Genomic DNA, 21,450 nt, shown 5'->3' on the forward strand with positions numbered 1-21,450 from the left:
AGGCCCAACAATGTGTATTATTGTAATAGCCATTCTATATTGCTATGAGTATATCACAGTTATTATAAGTATATCTGGCAATGGGCAAAATGTGACATTCCAAGGATTCACAAGTCTTACTTTATTTTCTCTCTTAGCATTTACTTTACTCTGAACAGTGATGTATTTAGGTTTTGTGCTGCCCTAGGCCTGACTCAACTCGTACACCCCCTTATTTAAATATGACCCACCCCTTCCTGTCACTGCCACACTGTCAAGACACAGCACTGACTCTGAAGGCTAACTACCTATGCAGCGTAATAAAAATGAAATAGATGCATCTATGCTTTGTTTCTGGGATTGGTTGCTGTGTATGCTGGTATCCCATTTGTGTATCGTTTGGCTGTGTATTGCTGCTTCTGACATCCTATTAAATAAAAACAAATCAAAGTCTTCAATTACGATACACATTTAATTGTAATTGTAGTAACAGACAAGTGGCTAAATACACTGTTGAAATACATACATGTTTAAGATTTGTAATGTTGGCCAGCTGTCCTTGTTCTAGTAAGATCACTGGGCTATGCTAAGGTTTAAAAGACAAAAAAAGAAAAAAGAGGGGCGCACCGACCTAGTGCATTACCATAAAACCATTTATTTAAAATATTAAAAGATATACAAAGTACTCACAAGACTGGTGTGATACACACATCAACATAGCATATGCAATCTCCAAGGTAGCCAAGGTCCCAAATGTAGCGAATGGACATGCAGATGGTCGCATGGGGCTGCTGTGGCTAGGCTGACGCGTTTCAGGGGCGAAGCAGCAGCATTCTTTCTGGCTCTGAGGAAGGGGGTTCGCTCCTGAAACGCGTCAGCCTAGCCACAGCAGCCCCATGCGACCATCTGCATGTCCATTCGCTACATTTGGGACCTTGGCTACCTTGGAGATTGCATATGCTATGTTGATGTGTGTTGTATCGCACCAGTCTTGTGAGTACTTTGTATATCTTGTAATATTTTAAATAAATGGTTTTATGGTAATGCACTAGGTCGGTGCGCCCCTCTTTTTTTTTCTTTTTTTGTCTTTTCTACCAGTTGGTTCTGGATACCCTTGATCCTGAAGGAGGCAGCAAGACCGATAGCTCTTTCAACATCTGAGTTTGTAGTGCACCTCTTTTTACTCCATCAAGACATCACTCGAGCGCAGGAGATTTGGTCTTACTATGCCAAGGTTTAGCATTACTGCTTCCTGCTCATTTGCAAGAAGGATTCATGCTGATTTATTGTCCAATGTACAAGCTTGGGGATGAGTTATAACACAGGAAGTTGACTTGCTGAACGAGGAAACAAGTGTGTTATCTGCATGGTTGTACAGCCTGGAAAAATATATGCATATCACAAAATTGACTGAACAGAATAACAAAACCTTTAAAAGGTAAAACTGCAAACATGTATTTCAAATGTCTATTTAGCTGTTTATCTGGGGTTCCACTTTAAAGATAAGTCATTTTTGTTTAGCTTCGTACATCTCAGGGTTATTTTTACCAATATCCTCTTTTATTATTAACGCAGAGGTTAATGCACAGTATACACTCCCCATTGAAATATACACAGGTCTGACTTTACTGAACTGCTGCTCTGACTAAAGGGCTGTAGTACATTTTAATAGTAATACAGTTTAAATTAGTTTAATATTTGGTTGTTGCTATGTATCATTTAGAACAAAAATTTTAGTACAAACAAAGTACAAAAGACAATAATAACAATCTTCTAATTGCAGTCATTTCCAGACAAAGACTGCTTCATCATACAGTACATTACTGCACATTCTGGAAAAAAAGTCTTGCTGCTATATAAGCACCAGTTACATTCATATCTCCTGTCTATTCCTGTAGAAAGCACCAACTTGTAAAGCTGACCCACTAGATGCCTTGTCTGGGACATTAGGAGTCAGGCAAGATGATCCAAAAGACAAAAAACCTGCTGCAGATACAGTAAAGGTAATGTGGTTTGTATAATAATAAATGTTTCTAGTGCGGTCTAGTAAAATTCTTTACCTGTAAAGTGACCTTATGTTTTTGCTGTCACTTTGCAATTACACATGTTGACACATACCCAATTTACCTCCCATGTGAGCAGATGCTGTGTTGCGTTAGCTAAAATCCATATAGATTATTGAAACATAATTGAGGATCACTTGGAAACCTCTGGTATGATACCTTAAAGGGATTGTAAAGGCAGAAGGTTTTTTTTATCCTAATGCATTCTATGCACTAAGATTAAAAAAAACCTTTTGTGTGCAGCAGTCCCCCTTAGCCCTCCTAATATTCACCTGAGCCCATCCTTATCCAGCGATTGTTGTAGGAGTGTCTCAGCGTCCAGGGACTCCCCTCCTCATTAGCTAAGACAGCAGCGCAGCGCGATTGGCTCCCACTGCTGTCAATCAAAGTCAGTCAGCCAATCAGGAGAGAGAGGAGGTGCGGGCCAGGTCACAGCTGTGACTTGGCTCGGGTGCCCCCACAGCAAGCTGCTTGCTATGGGGGCACTCAACAGGATGTAGGGGCCAGGAGCACAGACGAGGGACCCAAGAAGAGGAGGATCCTGGCCATTCTGTGCAAAACCAACTGCACAGAGCAGGTAAGTATAACATGTTTGTTATTTTATTTATTTTTTTCTTTTAAATCCCTTTTAAGAATTAAAGTGTATCTACATTTTTGCAACTGTATTGGGATAACGCCTACCAAGTTATTGACTCATTGCTTTGTTAAAGCAAAATCTTTTTTGTAACTAAACAAAAAAGTGTATCTCCTTTTTTAAAACCCAATACAATTTATTGAAATTAAAAAAAAAAAAAAGAAAAAAAAAAAAGCCTAACAGGACTTGCCTTTTTAGCCTGAACAAAGTTATATAACGGACAGGGTTGTTAACTTTGATCATTTGGAATTAAGAAGGCCGTTATACTGCACATGATTTTAGGATGCTTTGGAATGAACTCGCATGTTGCCTTCTCTGTCACTAATTCTGCTCAAATTCTATACAAAATGTATCTTGAATTTCTAACCCTATTGGAGAAAATAAAGAATCACCAAGCTTTGTAATGTTTAACATAATGCTTTGTAATGTTTAACATAATGCTTTGTAATGTTTAACATAATGCGCAACTTAGTGTACATAAACACTGGCAGCAAGGGAGAGAGGTTTAAGACAGAAGAGACCAATAGTCAATGACTAAACTTTAAATTGGTTACTCAAATGATCAGAATCTTATGATAAACCTGATTGTGAATTATATTTAATTCTTGATTGTCTCCTAATTATTAAAAGAAAGATTTGTTTTTTCTTTTCTCCTAGGAACAAACAGGCAAAGAGAAGAGGGATAAACTAGGAGAAGATGAAGAGACAATACCTCCTGATTACAGACTAAAGGAAGTTAAGGTAGACTGGTTTAAATTGTATCAAAACCCAAAAGCAAAAATGTAATGTATTGCAGTTTATCCATCCTTCAATGTGGTGGCTGCATTAGTTATCATGTTTAGGCTTTTTTTCCTTTTTTTTTTTAATTTCTCTTCTAAAAGACCAAGCTATCCAGAAAAAGTGGCAGCTAGAGGGTTGGGGCAAACAATTTCACAGTAAGAAGGGTGCTTACAATGGTAAGCTTTTTTAATTTATGTAAAACCTTTATCCCAAAAGGGGAAAAAAAAGCTGGCGCTGTAGCTACTTAAAATGTTAGCTGGGGTTTGGCTTTATTTTTTAGTAAAGCCCATCAAAACTTGCAAGTGCATTTAACACTACACTCCCCCCCCAGACTGAGAATGTTGTTGTCCAAAGGTGTCTACATTTCTATTCCATCCAGAGTAGAGACACTGTAATATAGGAGGTGTGTGGCCTGAGTCACTAAGTGGGGGGGGGGGGTAAGTAAAAAGGGATGAAAAATTTTTTTTGCAGCCACCAATTTTAGATATTGGCTGCAATTTATTGCTTTTTTGTTTATGGATTTATTATTGATTTAACTGTGGCTGTACTACTTATGCGCTAATTCTATTGCTGATATATGTAATGTGTATGTCAAATTGTTATCGGTGCATTTATTACTTCTACACTGACTTCTGATTTCAGGATAAAGACGGGAAGCCTCTTTTGCCAAAACCTGAAGAAAAGACTCAGGTACATTCATATTTTGAAATGCTTATATATTTATTATAGAGCTTACACAGCGCTTTTACAGTCTGTATATTCACATCAGTCCCTGCCTTCAAGGAGCATACAAACTAAGCTCACATTCATACATACACATACTAGACCGAAGCCATTTAACCTACCAGCATGTCTTTGGAGTGTGGGAGGGAATCGGAGTACCCAAAAAAAAAACATGCATATACACTATTTTACCGAAAGTATTGGGGCGCCTGCTTTTGCATGCAGATGAATTTTAATCATACCCCAGTCTTAGTTTAAAATTGAGTTGGCCCACCCTTTGCAGCTATAACAGCTTCAACTCTTCTGGGAAGGCTGTCCACAAGGATTAGGAGTGTATCTATGGGAATGTTTGACCATTCTTCCAGAAGCGCATTTGTGAGGTCAGGTACTGATGTTGGAGAGAAGGCCTGTCTTGCAGTCTGCACTTTAATTTATTCCAAAAGTGTTCTATCGGGTTGAGTTCAGGACTCTGTGCAGGCCAGTCAAGTTCCTCCACCCCAAACTCGCTCATCCATGTCTTTATGGACCTTTCTGTGTGCACTGATGCACAGTCATGTTGGAACATGAAGAGCCAAACTCAAACTGTTCCCACAAAGTTGGGAGCATGAAATTTACCAAAATGTCTTGGTATGCTAACGCCTTAAGAGTTCCCTTCACTAGAAGTAATGGTCCAAGCCCAACCCCTGAAAAACAACCCCACACCATAATCCCCCCTCCACCAAATGATTTGGATCAGTGCACAAAGTAAGGTCCATAAAGACATGGATGAGCGAGTTTGGGGTGGAGGAACTTGATTGGCCTGCACAGCGGTCTGATCTCAACCCGATAGAACATCTTTGAGATGAATTAGAGCACAGACTGTGAGCCAGGCCTTCTCTCCAACATCAGTGCCTGACCTCACAAATGCACTTCTGGAAGAATGGTCAAACATTCCCATAGACACACTCCTAAACTTTGTAGACAGTCTTCCCAGAAGAGTTGAATCTGTTATAGCCGCAAAGGGTGAGCCAACTCAATATTGAACCCTACTGACTAAGACTGGGGTGCCATTAAAGTTCATGTGTGTGTAAAGGCAGGTTTCCCAATGCTTTTGGTAACCTAGTGTATGTGTATATACAGATGCATCTCAAAATGTCATCAAAAAGTTATTTATTTTATTCAATTCAAAAAGTGAAACTCCTATATTTTATATAGATGCGTTACACACAGAATGATGTTTTTCAAGCATTTCTTTTAGTTTTGATAATTATGGTTTACAGTCAGTGAAAACCCAAATTCAGTATCTCAGAAAATTAGATTTTCAAAAGACCAATAAAAAAAGGATTTTTATTACAGAAATGTTGGCTTATTGAAAAGTATGTCCATGTACAGTATAGTATGCACTCAATACTTGTTCGGGGCTTCTTTTGCACGAATTACTGTATTGATGTGGCGAGGCATGGAGGCGATCAGCCTGTGGCACTGCTGAAGTGTTATGGGAAGCCAAGGTTGCTTTGATAGCGGCCTTCAGCTCGTCTGCATTGTTGGGTCTGGTGTCTCTCATCTTCCTCTTGACATTACCCCACAGATTCTCTGTGGGGTTAAGGTCAGGCGAGTTTGCTGGCCAATCAAGAACAGTGATACCATGATCATTAAACCAGGTATTGGTACTTATGGAAGTGTGGGCAGGTGACCAGTCCTGCTGGAAAATGAAATCCGCATCTCCATAAAGCTGGTCAGCAGAGGGAAGCATGAAGTGCTCTAGAATTTCCTGGTACAGCGCTGCGCTGACTTTGGATTTAATTAAACATAGTGGATCAACACCAGCAGGTGACATGGCTCCCCAAATCATCTCTGACTGTGGAATTTTCACACTGGACCTCATACAACTTGGATTCTGTGCCTCTCCACTCTTCCTCCTTACACTAGAACCTTGATTTTCAAATGAAATGCAAAAATGTCCGCAGGCCACAAGCTGATCGCCTCCATGCCATGCCACATTGATGCAGTAATTCATCCAAAAGAAGCCTTAACCAAGTATTGAGTGCATACTGTACTGTACATGGACATTCTTTTCAGTAAGCCAACATTTCTGTATTAAAAATACTTTTTATAGTGGTCTTATGTAATAATGTAATTTTCTGAGATACTGAATTTTGGCTTTTCAATATCTGTAAGCCATAATCATCAAAATTAAAAGAAAGAAATGCTTGAAATATATCACTCTGCGTAACGCATCTATATCAAATCGAGTTTCACTTTTTGAATTGAATTAGTGAACTAAATTCACTTTTTGATGATATTCTAATTTTATGGGATGCACCATTTGTATATATTTTTTCTTTAATTGTACAGACAAGTTTGATCTAAGCTGGGTAATTGTGTGCAGGTCTTCTCTTTATCCTGAGAGAGTGTATCATATGGTCTTCTCTGGGTAGGCATTTGTTTGCAGTGTGTTGCTAGGTATAAGCTTTTGTCTGGCATGGGACAGCGGATTCTGTTTCACGTGTATTCTGTGCTGTAGTCTCATGTTTCAGCTCCCATCACACAGCATGCATCAGGTCTCTCTTGACCATTTGCTAAAAATTTTTAAAGGTGATTCTCCGTTTATTTGCTGTATTTTATTCCTGTAAACATGCAGGCGATGAGTGAGGACGATCTGCTGGATGCTTTGACTGAAGGATTTGTCACCTCTCCTGCTGTGTCTCAATGTCCTCCAGTAAAGTCGTCAGAGGTATGTTACATGCTCACCAATCTACGGAATCTCTTTGTCTCTTTCACAAATGTACACGTTTTGTATGGATGTAAGTACACAATCTGACAATACAAAAACAGTAAAGTATCAGCAAACCTGGGAGCCAGGCATCCATAAAAGACTTGATAATTACCGTACATTTACAGGCGTATGTAATGTGTGATACTTTTCTGCACACCGTTATGTTTTTATGCCATAAATGTAACTAAAGGAAGACAGCTATGCTAAACTTTTTGTCATACATACTGTATGTTTCTTTTTAGAAACCATCTCATAAATCTGGGTCGGAAGAGATTGTATCCAGTTCTAAAGTTTCATCTGTACAGTCCAGTGCTCCAAAGCTATCATCTGGAGATAAAAAGCCATCTGACTCAGTAAGTTCCTATTTAGTTATCGTTTTATGGCACACTGAAACACCATTAGACACAATAGTATAGTGCTCCTTAGATGGGACATATATAGACACAATAGTATAGTGCTCCTTAGATGGGCCACATAGCTTATGTAATATTATAGTTTTGTTTGGGCCAGGTTTACTAAACAGTTATTTGGTACTTAGTGTTAAGCTGCCCATAGATGAATCACAATTTGGCTGGTTCAGCAGGGACCAGCCTAATTTCGATCCATGTATGGGCACTGTGGTTGTACAGAAGTTGATAAACCGATTGACTTATGTACAACCTCCCTGCTGGATATTTTTCTATCGATCTGCGCTGAAAGCTGTAGCCTTCAGCACTGATCAGTGTATTCTGATGGCGGAGATGTATCTCCACTGTCAGAATAGAATGACACAGCAGGGAGGATTCCCCATCCACCTCAAATGTGTGGATGGTGGAATTGGGCCAGGTTTTTCCATTCAGTCCGCCAGTTGAACGAAAGAGTTACCCATCTATGGCCAGCTTTAGGATCACTTTAAGCAGCTTCTGTGACCATGAACATCCAGGACATATTGTTTATAGAACAGATACAGCCTAATACCATAGAGCCATTTATTTCAAAGTATATACAATTTATTTAGCTTCAATACTGTGGAATTTAGTTGTTTTGTTTTTTTAGCAATTTGCACAACACTATTGTTTTGTATTGTACTATATAGAAGAAGCTAGTTATACCCTATTTAACATGTACTGCTCACGAAAGTCTATACATCAAAAATCCTAAAATGAAGATAGTTTGAAAAGAAATATTGACAATATGTCTGTTAAGGGGGACATTGGTGGTACATGTAATAGAAAATTAGTTCTCTTTAACAAATGTCATGTTTTCCTAGGTTGTTCAGATACCCGATGATGCACTAGATCTGCTCTCTGGTTCTCTGGGAACAAGAAAAGAAGATCCTGATGAGAACAAGCCTGTAGTAGACCTAGTAAAGGTTAGTACTGGAAAGCAGTAACAGCAGACCATCCTTCTAAGACAATTATAGTGCTAGTTAGTATCCATTTAAATCTGTTTGCATAGCAATTTTCAGAATCAGCATATCCTATCAAACCATCTATAAAATTAACAAAACAAACAATGCATCCGTTCATAAAGTGTCCTTTGTATGAATTTGGTTGCATATGCTCAATCTTTCATAAAAAACAGGCTTGTGTTCACATATCGAAATGACTGTTTACTTAATTAGTGTTCAACACTATGTGCTCCAATCATCCACATACATTAGTGATAATTCTCTCATCCGATGTGCCCTCATCTGGGGGATAAGACCAATTAATGGTCTATATGCGCTTTTGTCCCTCTCTGGGGATCTGTTTTATGCTGTTTATATCCCCCTGCGGAAGCCATACCAGGTAGGGAAGTGGCCAATCTGTCGTCACGCTGAGGCGTGCATTGTGAGCATACCGTAGAAATACTGTCTGATTGTCTCATACCCGCACTGTGAGAACTAAATTCTTTTTACACTTTGGTGCACTCTAAGCACCAGGAAAATGTAAGTAAGTGTTTTTGTATTTGGTGTTTAATAAACCGGGTGCTTTATAAGATAAAGCACTATGTCCAGCTTTCTCTCTTTATGATTTGGGCGTATAGTGATAAGTGTAAGAAAAGGAGGATTCTAAACTCAAGATTACCACCAAAGGAGTGAAACAGCATAAAACAGATCCCCAGAGAGGGACATAAGCGCATATAGACTATTGGTTGGTTCTGTCTCCCAGGTGAGGGCACATTGGATGAGGGGATTATCATGAACGTATGTGGATGATTGGAGCACATAGTGGTGAACATTAATTAAGGAAACAGTCGTTTGGATATGTAAACGCAAGCCTGTTTTTTGAAAGATTGAGCATATGCAAGTAAATTCATACCAAAGGACACTTTATGGACTGATGCATTGTTTGTTTTGTTTGTTATATATGGTTTGATATGATATGCTGATTCTAAAAATTGCTATGCAAACAGATTTAAAGGGATACTAGCACATTAGCATTTTTGGGAGCTCGGCACCACTTTTTAATACAATTTTGTACATTGATACACATTTAGAGAGTGTGTATAGGTGTGAGCGATCCGCTTTGTAAGTTTTTAGTTGTATAGCACTCAATAGCACAAGATAGCAGCACACAAGTACTCCCATTTCAATTCTTTTTTTTTAGAAATATTTTTATTGAGTTTTTCAAATACAGTAAATAAGCAGCGTACATAAACATATGAAAAGCATATTTGCAATGCAATTGACGTACATTGAAGTATAAAGATAAACGTCTATAAGGACTGCTAGTATCACAGTGCTTGCAAGGACCCACAATATAGGATGAACTTTCGTATCTTGAACAATAATACATTGAAACCGTATGAACCTGTTTGTCCAGGGAAGGAGGAGAGGGGGCACGTATCCGTCATTTGCAACCTCTATAGTGGTCAACGCCACCGGGAGGGACGCCCCGTAAGGGAACACACTGCGTCCTCCCTTCAAACGCCCACTCCCTCCCCCCCCCCCCCAGGACCCCAGCAACTTTAACAATACTGCAGATAATCATCAGAAATCATTGGGGGCCATGATACCCTACATAAGTGGTCCATATGGACCACCTGGAGTGAAATTGTTGTAGCTTGAAGGCCTGTAAGGCCAGGGTCTTCTCATACACACACGACTCCCCTACTATTTGGATAACCTCCCTCCGAGTTGGGGGGTCGGCACACTTCCATTTACGTGCTATGGACAACCTAGCAGCGAACAAGATATTTTGGACCACCGTCCTATATTGGGGTGGGTATTTGTCCATATTCACACCCAAAATCGCCTGTTCAACTGAAATTTTGTTAAGTATCCCGGTGACTTCTGCTATCAATGTGGAGATGGAGGCCCAGAAGCTTCTCAGGGAAATGCACGTCCACAAAACATGAAGTAGAGTGCCAACCTGCCCGCACTGTCTCCAGCATAAATTAGATGTTTCTGGATAGAATTTAGCAATGGTGTAAGGTGTCTTGTACCACCTAAGGTGAATTTTTAGCAATCCCTCCCTAAAGTTGGAGCATTTGGTATGGGTAAGCGTATGTTTATAGGCTCTCAACCATTGCTCCTCCGTAAAAACCTGACCAATTTCGCCCTCCCATTTTATGTGGTATGTGTTTTTTTGGAAGGTTTTCTTGTTGTGCAGGGAGATGTAGAATTTGCCTATACCTTTCTGCCGCGCATTAGCTCCAAAACAGAGGGTATAGATCTGTTCCGGGAAAGGAATGTGTGTCGATGACATAGATGAAATCAAGTGTGAAACCCGGATAAGTGTGAGGTATTCCTTGGCAAATGATGGAAATTTGTCGCACCACAAGGAAAAGGAAAAACCCTGGGGACTCTGTACAATGTCTCGGATTGTCCTAAGTCCAAAAGAGGACCAATGCGCCACGTTTAAGTCTGGGGAGAGGAAGGAGAGAGCAGTCAGAGGCACAGGAACTTCCACCCTCCCAGCTTGCGCGGTGCTATGTGTGTAAAAGTATTGCCACGCCAGTACTGTAGCTGAGATGGTGGGATGGCCCGTACGGAAACTACATTTAGAAAAGGGGATACTGAGTATGAGATCAGCAAGAGAGCCCTGTATCACCTCCGACTGCTCAATCTGTCTCCAAGTGGGTGCCTGAGTCGGATGCAGCCAATAGAGGGACTGGGAAAGGATAGCAGCCATATGGTAGTCCCGTATATCCGGAATCCCCATACCTCCCACCGTGGGGTGTTGGACCAAGTATCTATGGGCGCAACGAGGCTTCTTCCCGTCCCATATGAATTTAGATACCAAAGACTGAACCGTACGGTAAAACGATAAGGGGATTTTAATGGGGAGAGCTCTTAGTAGGTATAAAAGTTTTGGAAACGTCAGCATTTTGAACGCTGCAGTCCTTCCTGACCATGACAGATAGTACTTGCCCAATCTAGTCAGTTCGTGCGTTAAAGTGTCAAGGAAAGGAGCAAAATTGGCCTTGAAGAGATCCCCAATCCTGTCTGTGAGCTTGATACCTAGATAGTCAATGTGACCACTACCCCACTGAACCCATTTCAATTCTTAAACGACAGATCATTTATTCAGCTAAGCTATTGGTATACTGTGTGATTGGATCAGTTCCCATTCTGAGCAAAACCAAGACTATATTGAAGCTAAATATGTCTAAAGTAAAGCTTTAATCCTGTGGGGGAATATTTTCTCAAACGAAGCTGGTTTTCCTCCAGTGATCCTAATACAGGAAGCTGTAGTGAATGCTTCATCTTTTTTACTCCAAAATATTAGACAACAGAAGGCCTAAAAATTGTGCTAAATATTGGTCAAGGTCACTTCTCTTTATCCTCATTGCTGGTGTAAGAGAGTATTTCCTCTGGATGTGTTGTGAGCGTTAATAGGTACAGGATGTGTAACAAATTGATTGACATTAAAGTTATGCTTTGTGAATGATCTGGTTTGTGTCTTTAAATTGCATTTATTCCTTCAGTCAGTCAGACAGACAGATTAGATAGATGTGGGTTTCTTGTTGTAGTGCTCCTCCTAGTGGTCATACTATGTAGGTTATGTGTAGTAACCTGGTGTTTCTCTGTAATTGTGTTCATTAAAGTCAGTTCTTTAATTGTGTTTGCTCTTTATTAGGAAAAAGCCAAAAAGGAGCACATTGACCGTCTTGGAGACAGAGATGACACAATTCCTCCTGAATATAGGCACCTTTTGGATGGTAAAGATCAGGTAATTGGTGTACACTGGCCAATATGTTCTGTATTTTTATGTGTGTATGTTTCACGTTATTAAGACTGTATGTATTTCCTAAATACAGGGTAAACCTGCAAAACCAGAAGAGGTCAAGCCAAAGGTAAAAATGCAATCTGTATTTAATATGATACTTAAGTTTCGTTTTTTTTCTTTAAAAATAACAAACCTGTTATACTTACCTCCTGTATGCAGTGGTTTTGCACAGAGCAGCCCAGATCCTCCTCTTCTAGGGCCCTCTTCCGTGGTGTTCCTGGTCCCTCCATCCTACCGAGTGCCCCAAGAAGCAAGCAGCTTGCTATGGGGGCACCCGAGCCATGCTGCAGCTCTGTGTGTCCATTCAGACACTGAGCTGTGGTTCAGCCTCACCCCTCTCTCTCTCTGCTGATTGACTAACTGACTGACGGCAGCGGGAGCCAATGGCGCCGCTGCTGTATCTCAGCCAATCAGGAGGGAGAGTCCCGGATGGCCGAGGCACTTTTGCCCATCGCTGGATCAAGATGGTGCTCAGGTAAGTATTAGGGGGGCTGAGAGGGCTGCTGCGCATGCACAGAAGGTTTTTTATCTTAATGCATAGAATGCTTCTGCCTTCTGCCTTTACAAACACTTTACATTTTTGAGGCCCTTCTTAACCAGATGCACTTAAAAGTACGTTCAAAAATCAAATGTCAGTACTATGTAGTGTATGTACAATTCTTCAACCAGTATATACAGCTCTATGCCAACATTAAAAAACACTTGACAAAAAAATAAACCACACAATAGTAATGCACAGTTAAAGGACACAAGTAGAATATGCACTATTATATTGCTTACCAATCAACATGTCACTTTAAAAAACAATAGGAATTTTATTGAACTAAGATCAATTCTATAACCAGCCTAAATAAAAATAATTGATTTCTAGCACGTTTATCATACGCCAGTGGAGCAAAAAACATCCACAAAATCTTTAAAAACAAATTAAAATTGCATTGAAGGAGAAGTCCAGGCAAAACCTAACTAACGCTAAACCTGTTCTGTGCCAGGTTCTAAACCTAATCTATCTAACCCTGTAAAGCAAAAATTGCTGTACTTATCTATTCTGAAGATGATCTTGTCCAGGCTCCAGCTCTGTGCAGGATAGGGGCGACAATGTCTGTGAAATGCCTGGGAAGTGACGTCACCCATAGAGTTACTATGGGGCTTCTGTTGTTGGATGCCTCTCCTGCATCCACATCCACGCTGAAGCCGCCGCTGACAGCTGATGCTGGGATCATACCGGATCACAGTGATTTTTGCTTTACAGGGTTAGATAGATTAGGTTTGGAATGGGGCACAGAGCAGGTTTAGTGTTAGGTTTTGCCTGGACTGCTACTTTAAGGTTATAAACAGCACATACAGTACATCCATGTACAAATATATGAATCAAGGGCTGTGAAATACAGGTAAGTATTCACATATAATTAATGGAATTGGTTTCACGGATAAATGTAAAGCATAGTACCTAATGGGCAGGCATATCATGATTCCATTAGCATGGAGCCTGAGCAGTTTTTAATTGGAAAAACAAATATGTCTAATTTCTAATTTCCTACAGAAAAATGTCAACTGATTGCACACAGGACATCGACTCACTGTAACCAAAACTAAGCCACTAATGTAAAATGGCTTCAGCTCTGCTCTCCACCCGCATGAGAGGTCCCTCAGACCTGTTATGCCCCCTAGTGGGCTTAACCACTTGCCCCTTCATAGGCCGTCATATGGCATCCTGCACTTTAAGTGGAGATATCTGAATGATCATAGCGGCTGTTTAGACTTGATTGCTTTTACAGGCAGTGCCTCTCTCCAGTCTTTCCGGAGCTATGACCCTCAGAGGCTGAAAGCGACGTCATGATCTCACTTCCGGTGCTGGCAGATGTAAACACTGCTTCATTTTTTTGCTAGGAATCCTGAGATCGATTTTTTTTTTTTTTTTTTCTTTTTTTTTTTTTTTACAGGCTTTCCAGATGTGGGGACATATAGACCCCAGATCTCTTCATTAAGAGGACCCGTCTTGCCCTATTCCTATTACAAAGGATGATTACATTCCTTGTAAAAGGAAAAATACTGATCAAAAAAAGAAAAAAATTTAGAGGGAAGTGTAAAAAATTAAATAAAATAAACAGTAAAAAATAACAGTAACAAAAAAATTGAAAGCACCCCATCCCCTCATGCTTGCATGCAGAAGTGAACGTAGGTCGCACCCGTATATGTAAATTAAGCTCAAACCACACATGTGAGGTATTGCCGTGATTGTTAGAGTGAGAGCAATAATTGTAGTCCAAGACCTCCTCTGTAAATTTAAACTGGTAACCTGTAAAAATTTTAAAGCGTCGCCTATGGAGATTTTTATGGCTAACAGTTCTTGATCTCCAATGTCGTAATTCCTTTCAGAGGAACTTAATTTTCTGGAGAAAAAGGCAATAGGGTGGAGTAGAGATTTGGCCCCTTGTCGTTGAGATAATATAGCCCCGGCTGCATTTTCAGAAGCATCCACTTTAAGTACATAGGCTAAAGCAGGATCTGGGTGCTTCAAACTGGGAGCAGAAGTAAACAGTCTTTAATTGTTCAAAAGCGGCTTGGGCCTCCAGAGTCTATTTGAATGGGGTATACTGATTGGTCATCTGTGTGATTGGAGCTATGATGCTGGAAAAGTTCTTTATGAATTTCCTATAGAAGTTGGCGAAGCCCACAAAGCGCTGTACTGCTATTTTGTCCTCTGGGGCAGGCCATTCTAATACGGCAGATACCTTTTGCGGGTCCATAGCAATGCCATCTGCAGAAATAATGAGTCCCAGAAATTGAATGGTCTGTTTTTCGAACTCCCATTTCTCAGCTTTCGCGTAAAGATGATGTTGGCGAAGTCTGTCCAGTACCTTTTTCACATGGCTTCTGTGTAGGTCGAGAGAACTGGAAAATACAAGAATGTCATCCAAGTACACAATGATAAACAAATCAAGATAGTCCTGAAATATGTAATTGACAAGATGTTGGAACGTGGCTGGAGCATTGTAAAGGCCGAATGGCATGACCAGATATTCGAAATGCCCAAAGCGCGTTCCAAACGCTGTTTTCCATTCGTCTCCTTCACAAATTTTGACTAGATTGTACGCACCCCTTAAATCGAGTTTAAAGAAGACATGCGCCCCTCCTAACCTCTGGAATAGTTTGGGAATTAGGGGAAGAGGGGTAACGATTCTTGGCAGTTATTTTGTTGAGATCGCGATAATCCACGCAGGGCCTAAGGGTATGATCTTTCTTTTCAACAAAGAATATGCCAGCTACTGCGGGTGAAGTGGAGGGTCAGATGAATCCTTTTTCCAAACTTTCATTAATGTAATTATGGAGAGTTTCTAATTCGAGCTCAGAGAGAGGGTAGATTCAGCCAAAAGGTATCTCAGCCCCTGGCAACAGTTTAATGGGGCAATCGTAAGTATGATGGGGAGGAAGAGAATCAGCACTCTTCTTATTGAAAACGTCCAAATATTCATGGTAAACTGTATGGACCAGCTTCAAAACTTAGGGATCCGGTTGGATACCAAGGAGTCCTCAACAGGCGGGCAGCAAGGTACAAAGTCATGTGCAGAGCCAAAGTCTGGAACGGAGCCGGGTCAAGGTTAAAAAAAAAAAGGCAGAAGCAGAATCCAAGGTCAAGTCCAGAACACGCCGGGTCAGCAACGGGGGAAGCATACAGGAACAATCAGGACACGGTACAGCTGGAGATCAGTCCGCAAAGGAAATGGGAATGAGCTCCTTTTTTAAATTAGCCTGTCTGGCGCCAAAAGCAATTGTGCGTGCGCATTCGTGTTCGCAAATTCTCGCGCACATGCATACGCCTGTTAGCCATTCTTCTGGAAATACCCTACGCATGCGCATATCCATGCACCAGACGTCTCACAGGGATTCCCTGACCGGGGTCAACACCCTCCTGAGCTGGCGGATCAGTTGATCCAGGGCTACAGTATATCTGTGATGCGTCTTTAGATGCGGCCCTCTTGGCCGGCAGGGTATCTGGTGATTCTTCGCTGCATGATTTGGTTGAAGTACTGGTCGGCTGACCAGGCTTCTAAAAAGGTACTGACTGATCTACCTTTTGTAGATGACCATTTGTTCGGTGCCTCTATGGAGGAGATCATTAAGGGCCTTACGGGGAGGTAAGAGTACTTTGCTTCCACAGGTAGCTAAGGGCAAGGAACCTCTTTGTAAATCCTTTTTTCTCGGCTCATAAGTATCCTGCAATCCAGAAAGACGAAAAGGCTAAGAGTTTGAGATCCATCCGTAACTTCGCGGGTGGCTCCAAGAGACCCTGGAATGGTAAGTCAAATGCGGGCTGTTTCCGCAGACAAGCCTTCTCCAGCCTGAAGGGGTGCCCTCACCCGCATCTGGGGTGGGGGGACGTCTTTGCTTCTATCTGGACCCTTGGACCTTGCTCATTCAGGACAAATGGGTCCATGAGTTGATTCGGTTCAGCTACAAGATCGAGTGTCAGTCCTTGCCTCCGGCAAGGTTCTTTCCTTCCAACTTACGCCTGTCTCACGATTGGCTGCAGGGCCTCTACGGGGCAGTGCAGGACCTGTTAGCACAAGGAATCATTGTGCCGGTTCCAGAGTTGGAACGTTTTCAAGGTTTTTATTCAAATCTGTTTACCGTTCCCAGGAAGGAAGGCAAGGTTCACCCGATCTTGGACCTCAAGGCTCTGAACCGCTTTGTGCGGGTTCAGAAATTTCGGATGGAGTCCATCCACATGGCTTTCCTTCATCAAGGGGATTTTATGGCTTCCATTGATCTCAAGGATGCTTACCTTCATATTCCAATATATGTCGGGCACCAGTGATTTCTTCGCTTTGCCGTGGGAGAGGAGCATTATCAATTTGTGGCGTTACCTTTTGGTTTCGCTTCAGCTCCTCGGGTGTTCACAAAGGTCTTGGCCCTGGTGTTGGCCTTGCTTCAGCAGAAGGGGATCGCTGTACTAGGTTACTTGGACTATCTGCTTCTGTGTGCAGAGTCTTCTTCGGCTCTAGAAGTCGACTTGGACTTTACTATGCAAACTCTGTAGGAGTTTGGATGGACACTGAATTTTCAAAAATCAGCTTGGACTCCGCCCACCAAGCTGGACTACCTGGGTCTGACGCTGGATTCAGTGTCGGCCCAGGTGTTTCTTTCACAGGTGAAACTTTTGAAGTTGCAGGATGCGATTTGGCTCCTGTTGTCCAACCGTCGGTCGTTGCTCAGGGCTTGTATGCAAGTTCTGGGTCTGATGATCTCCACCTTCGAGGGGGTTCCATTTGCTCAGTTCCATACCAGACCTTTGCAAAGAGAGATTCTGGCCAAATAGAACAAGGATCTGATTATGTTGAGGTCTCTGGAGGCTTCTGATATGACGGCTCCACTCCCCGGCGCTATGGTTGTGCAAAACCATTGCACAGAGCAGATAAGTGTGACGTGTATTATTTTGATAAAAAAAAAAAAAATAAAGCTTTACGAAAACTTTAATCATTGAGGCCTCACATATATTTAATATTTTAGCTTAGATTTTATTGTTCAATATCCACAAACCTTTGGCCATATAGTGCACTTTAGAAGTACAATCTATAAACTCCGTCCATACAAAATAAAATGTGAGCCTAAGGCCCCTTTGACATGGGCACCTCTGTTTGGCGGACTCCGCTTGCTCAGCAAGGGATCGCCCCGAAGATCCCAGATCCCCACTGAGCAGGCAGATAAGTCCGTCCCTGCTTACTGTGCAGAGCATAGACGGACACAGTCCTGCTTTCCTCTATGGGGAAATCGGGTGAAAACAGGCCACCAGTCTGTTTTCATCCGATCCTATCTGCCAGACGGATGAAAAATAGGACCATAGCCCGCCTGGATTTTGTGGGCAGGATCAGATAGTGGCGGGTGTCAGCGGACATTTTCCGCTCCATAGGGGAGAGCGCAAGGTCCGAGCAGGTCTGTCTGAAAAACTGACAGGTGGACCTGATCGAACACCCTGTGTGAAAGGGCTAAAGATACAAAAATTACTAATTGGAATTGTGAAATGTATAATACCTGGTTATCGGAGTCCTAGCAGCTCTAATTCAGACCTTAAATTACTTGAAAGAATTTCCATTTCCTTAAAAAAATGGGCTGCGTCATTCATTTGTGCTGGGACAGCATCTTGAAAAAACAGGGTATCGCCCAAGAAGGGGTCCAAAATGGATATTTCAGTTTCTTGGTAGATGCTAGGTGTATGTCAAGTATAAGCTGAAGTTTTTGCTAGGTGTGACATATCAAAAAAATCATTATTTTGCAGGCAACAAAAGCATAGGGGATATGTTAACAAATGGCAAATTATTCTACCTGCAGCAAGTCAACACAGCAAAATGCATCATGTATTGAGTTTTTGCAGATCCCACAGTGTCTGCATGAATGCTCTGCAGATTTTTAAGGAATCTATATGTGACCTTGTACAGTTTTACATTAGAATGCTCATATTGTTCAACCTGTAGAGTGGATTTTTCAGACTGCCATATGAACTTGTGTGTTTTCCCTTCTAGACTTCCCTGAGTGACGATGCAGCCATTGATGCTCTGTCTAGTGGTTTATCCTCTTGTGATACCGGCTCAGCTGACAAAGCAAAGAGTTCTTCAAAGGTATTCATTGTAAAAAACAGAATCTATTATACAAAACACAGAATAGTGTATAACTTTTTACAATGGTAACATACATGTATATTAACAATGATGACTGAACTAGGACAAGACAGAGAAGAGTGCTTCTAGCACACCAGTTCCCCAGACAGCAGGAAAGACCCCGGAAGCCACAAAGGTTTGTGCTATAAGTCAGTGAAATATTTGCCTACACTTATCTATGGAATTCTTGAAATCCTCCCATAGCACTGGTTTTCAATCACAGTACTCTTCAAATATATGAGAGATACTATAAAAATGTTTATGAATTCTAAATCAAATAAATCAAGAAAAAAACATATACAAACATTATAACATAAAGACATGTTGCCAAACTTGCAACCCTTTGGTACTCAATGGGTGGTCCTTAGGACCCATGAAGAGTCTGTGGTTTTGATGCTCACTCACAAAAATCTTTATATTGGCTTTTAGTAGTTTTATTTTTTTCACACCATTTTATTTTATAGGTGTTGTCCATTCCCCTTCTCTTTTTGTTTTTCTTTTTTTTTCTCCTCTGATTTGCTTCTACTATTTAGGAAAATGTCAAATGTGGTCATTTTTTAGGAGGCTGTAGGGGAACACAAATGTAAAATCACGGGTTTGTGAAGGGAATGTAAAAGCAGCGCTCTCAGGCAGTCTCACCTAATGTTTCTATGACTATCCCATATAACGTGCCTGCAGTCTGATCATCTCCTGTCGCTTCCTTAGAATTACATTCACTGAATATTAGGTGTGGCTCTTTGGTGTTGTCAGGGCTCACACTTGGGGCTCCCTACATCAAATTTACCACATACATATAGGTTGATAGTTTGTTTTATTAATGCAAAAGACCTATTTACATCATACAATGCTAGATATATAGTGGATTTATTTATTTATAACAGCAACTGATCAAGGAACGAGGTACATAATCAGTGTGCCTAGTGCAAAATGTTAACATTTTGCTTGTTGCTATGGAGGTTTGTCTCCAGCTGTGTATTGTTTTCTGTGGATAGCCTACACACAGGGAGGTTTATTTACTAAAGAGGTAATCACTTAGCCGAGTGAATGTTCACCAAGCGCTGTAAATTAGGTGAATGATTGTTCACTTCAACAAATCATGTCCAAGCAAAACATTTTTCTTTTTCTTTACATATGATTGGGTAATCAAGTGAACATATGTTCTCCTTATTTACTAACATTTGTTTTGCAAAACGGCTCTATTCCTTTAGAAAAATAACCTCATAGACACCATCCACTTTTGTGTACAGATTGCCTATGACAGAATACAGAGTTAGGTAATTTTTGGACACTATATTTTAGGAGGCTGAACACACACTGGACCAAAAATAGGAAAAAAATTGTCTACACTGTAATGTCAGGTCTGGTTTCCAAAGTCATGTGTGTCAGAAAGTGGGCCTCAGTCTGTGTAATTTCACGAAGTTAGACAAACTCAAGAAAATATTGCACGGCAAGCTCTGACAATGATGACACAGGTGCCTCATATAATAATAATAATAATATAGGAGGATATTAATATAATGTTGTGTATTAACCAGGACAAGACTGGAACATGCACCTCTAGCACAGTGGTGTCAAAGACTGCAGAGAAGACCCCAGATGCCTCAAAGGTATGAAAACCTATGCTAGACATGTAGAGCAATGTTCTATGCTGATTAGTAAAGAGATCATGTATGGTCCATATGGATGTATAATATTTCTTCTGCATAAACCAACTATTTGGACTTTTGCAGTGATGAATTTTATTTCAGATAAAATTAAGTTTCCGATTTAGTGTGGTTTTGTCTGTGCAGCAACCACATCTCCCCACAGAAGCCAGTCATTTCTGAGTTTCCCTTAGTGCTGGTTCACACATATGCTGTTTGCTTTTGATCCGTTTCTGCAGTGCTTTTTGCAAATTTTTTTGTGTGTTTATGCTTTTTTTTTTTAAAGGGGAGATGTTTTTGTTAGGCGGATTGCAAAACGCATCCAACCGCACTACATGCATTTCTGCAGCATGTCCATTGAACTGTCCATTGTGTTGCGTTTTAAAAACATCCCTGACCCTTTACAAAAATTCATGAATGTAAACGTGTCCCATAGGAACCTGTAAATGGACTGTAGTGGATTTTTGTAAAACGCACAAGAAATGCATAGGTATTCACTGAGTCTTATAGCTACGTAGCTTGGGGGGGGTTAATAAAACTGGAGCACTCATTATTGGCACGGCTGTGCATGGTAGCCAATCAGTTTCTAACTTTAGCATATTCAATTGTGCTTTGACGATAAAACCTGGAAGCTGATTGGGTTCTATGCAGAGCTGATTCAGTTTTAGTAAACCCCCCCCCCCCCCCCCCTTAGTTTCCTTTGTGTCTGGATAAATATTAATACTCTGCTGCTAAATAATCCTGTGCAAAGTGGTAGCTGAATGTTGTCGGTCACATTAAATAATATGAGGCTTTTTTTTTTGTAGCCTACCAGTCAGAGCTCCTCTACAACACCTAGTGCCTCAAAGATAAGCAAAAGTTAGAATAACAGTAAGTACATGTAAAAACTGTATAACCTGAATTACCAAACATGCCAACAAATCATGCTTGTAAAATGCACGGTAAGGTTCACCATACACGTCACAATTTGATCATACAATCAACTTTAGAGTCACGAAAACGATGTAATATAAGGGACTTTC

The 21,450-nt window shown here is 40.9% G+C and overlaps 1 protein-coding gene across 1 annotated transcript in view; it reads left to right on the forward strand.

Annotated features, from left to right (window-relative positions):
* Positions 1–21,450, forward strand: part of CAST (calpastatin) — a 183,870-nt gene that overhangs the window by 160,265 nt on the left and 2,155 nt on the right. Inside the window, exons 25-36 of the mRNA XM_082267356.1 lie at positions 1,878–1,982; positions 3,334–3,417; positions 4,099–4,146; positions 6,800–6,892; positions 7,177–7,287; positions 8,184–8,285; positions 11,980–12,072; positions 12,161–12,196; positions 18,651–18,746; positions 18,850–18,921; positions 20,321–20,392; positions 21,235–21,298. Coding sequence (XP_082123482.1) covers positions 1,878–1,982; positions 3,334–3,417; positions 4,099–4,146; positions 6,800–6,892; positions 7,177–7,287; positions 8,184–8,285; positions 11,980–12,072; positions 12,161–12,196; positions 18,651–18,746; positions 18,850–18,921; positions 20,321–20,392; positions 21,235–21,291 — 969 coding nt within the window. The 3' untranslated portion in view covers positions 21,292–21,298. The remainder of the gene's footprint in view (positions 1–1,877; positions 1,983–3,333; positions 3,418–4,098; positions 4,147–6,799; positions 6,893–7,176; positions 7,288–8,183; positions 8,286–11,979; positions 12,073–12,160; positions 12,197–18,650; positions 18,747–18,849; positions 18,922–20,320; positions 20,393–21,234; positions 21,299–21,450) is intronic.

This window comes from Pelophylax lessonae (genome assembly GCF_965119305.1).
Source record: "Pelophylax lessonae genome assembly, chromosome: 1".
In the NCBI taxonomy this organism is placed as follows: Eukaryota; Metazoa; Chordata; class Amphibia; order Anura; family Ranidae; genus Pelophylax; species Pelophylax lessonae.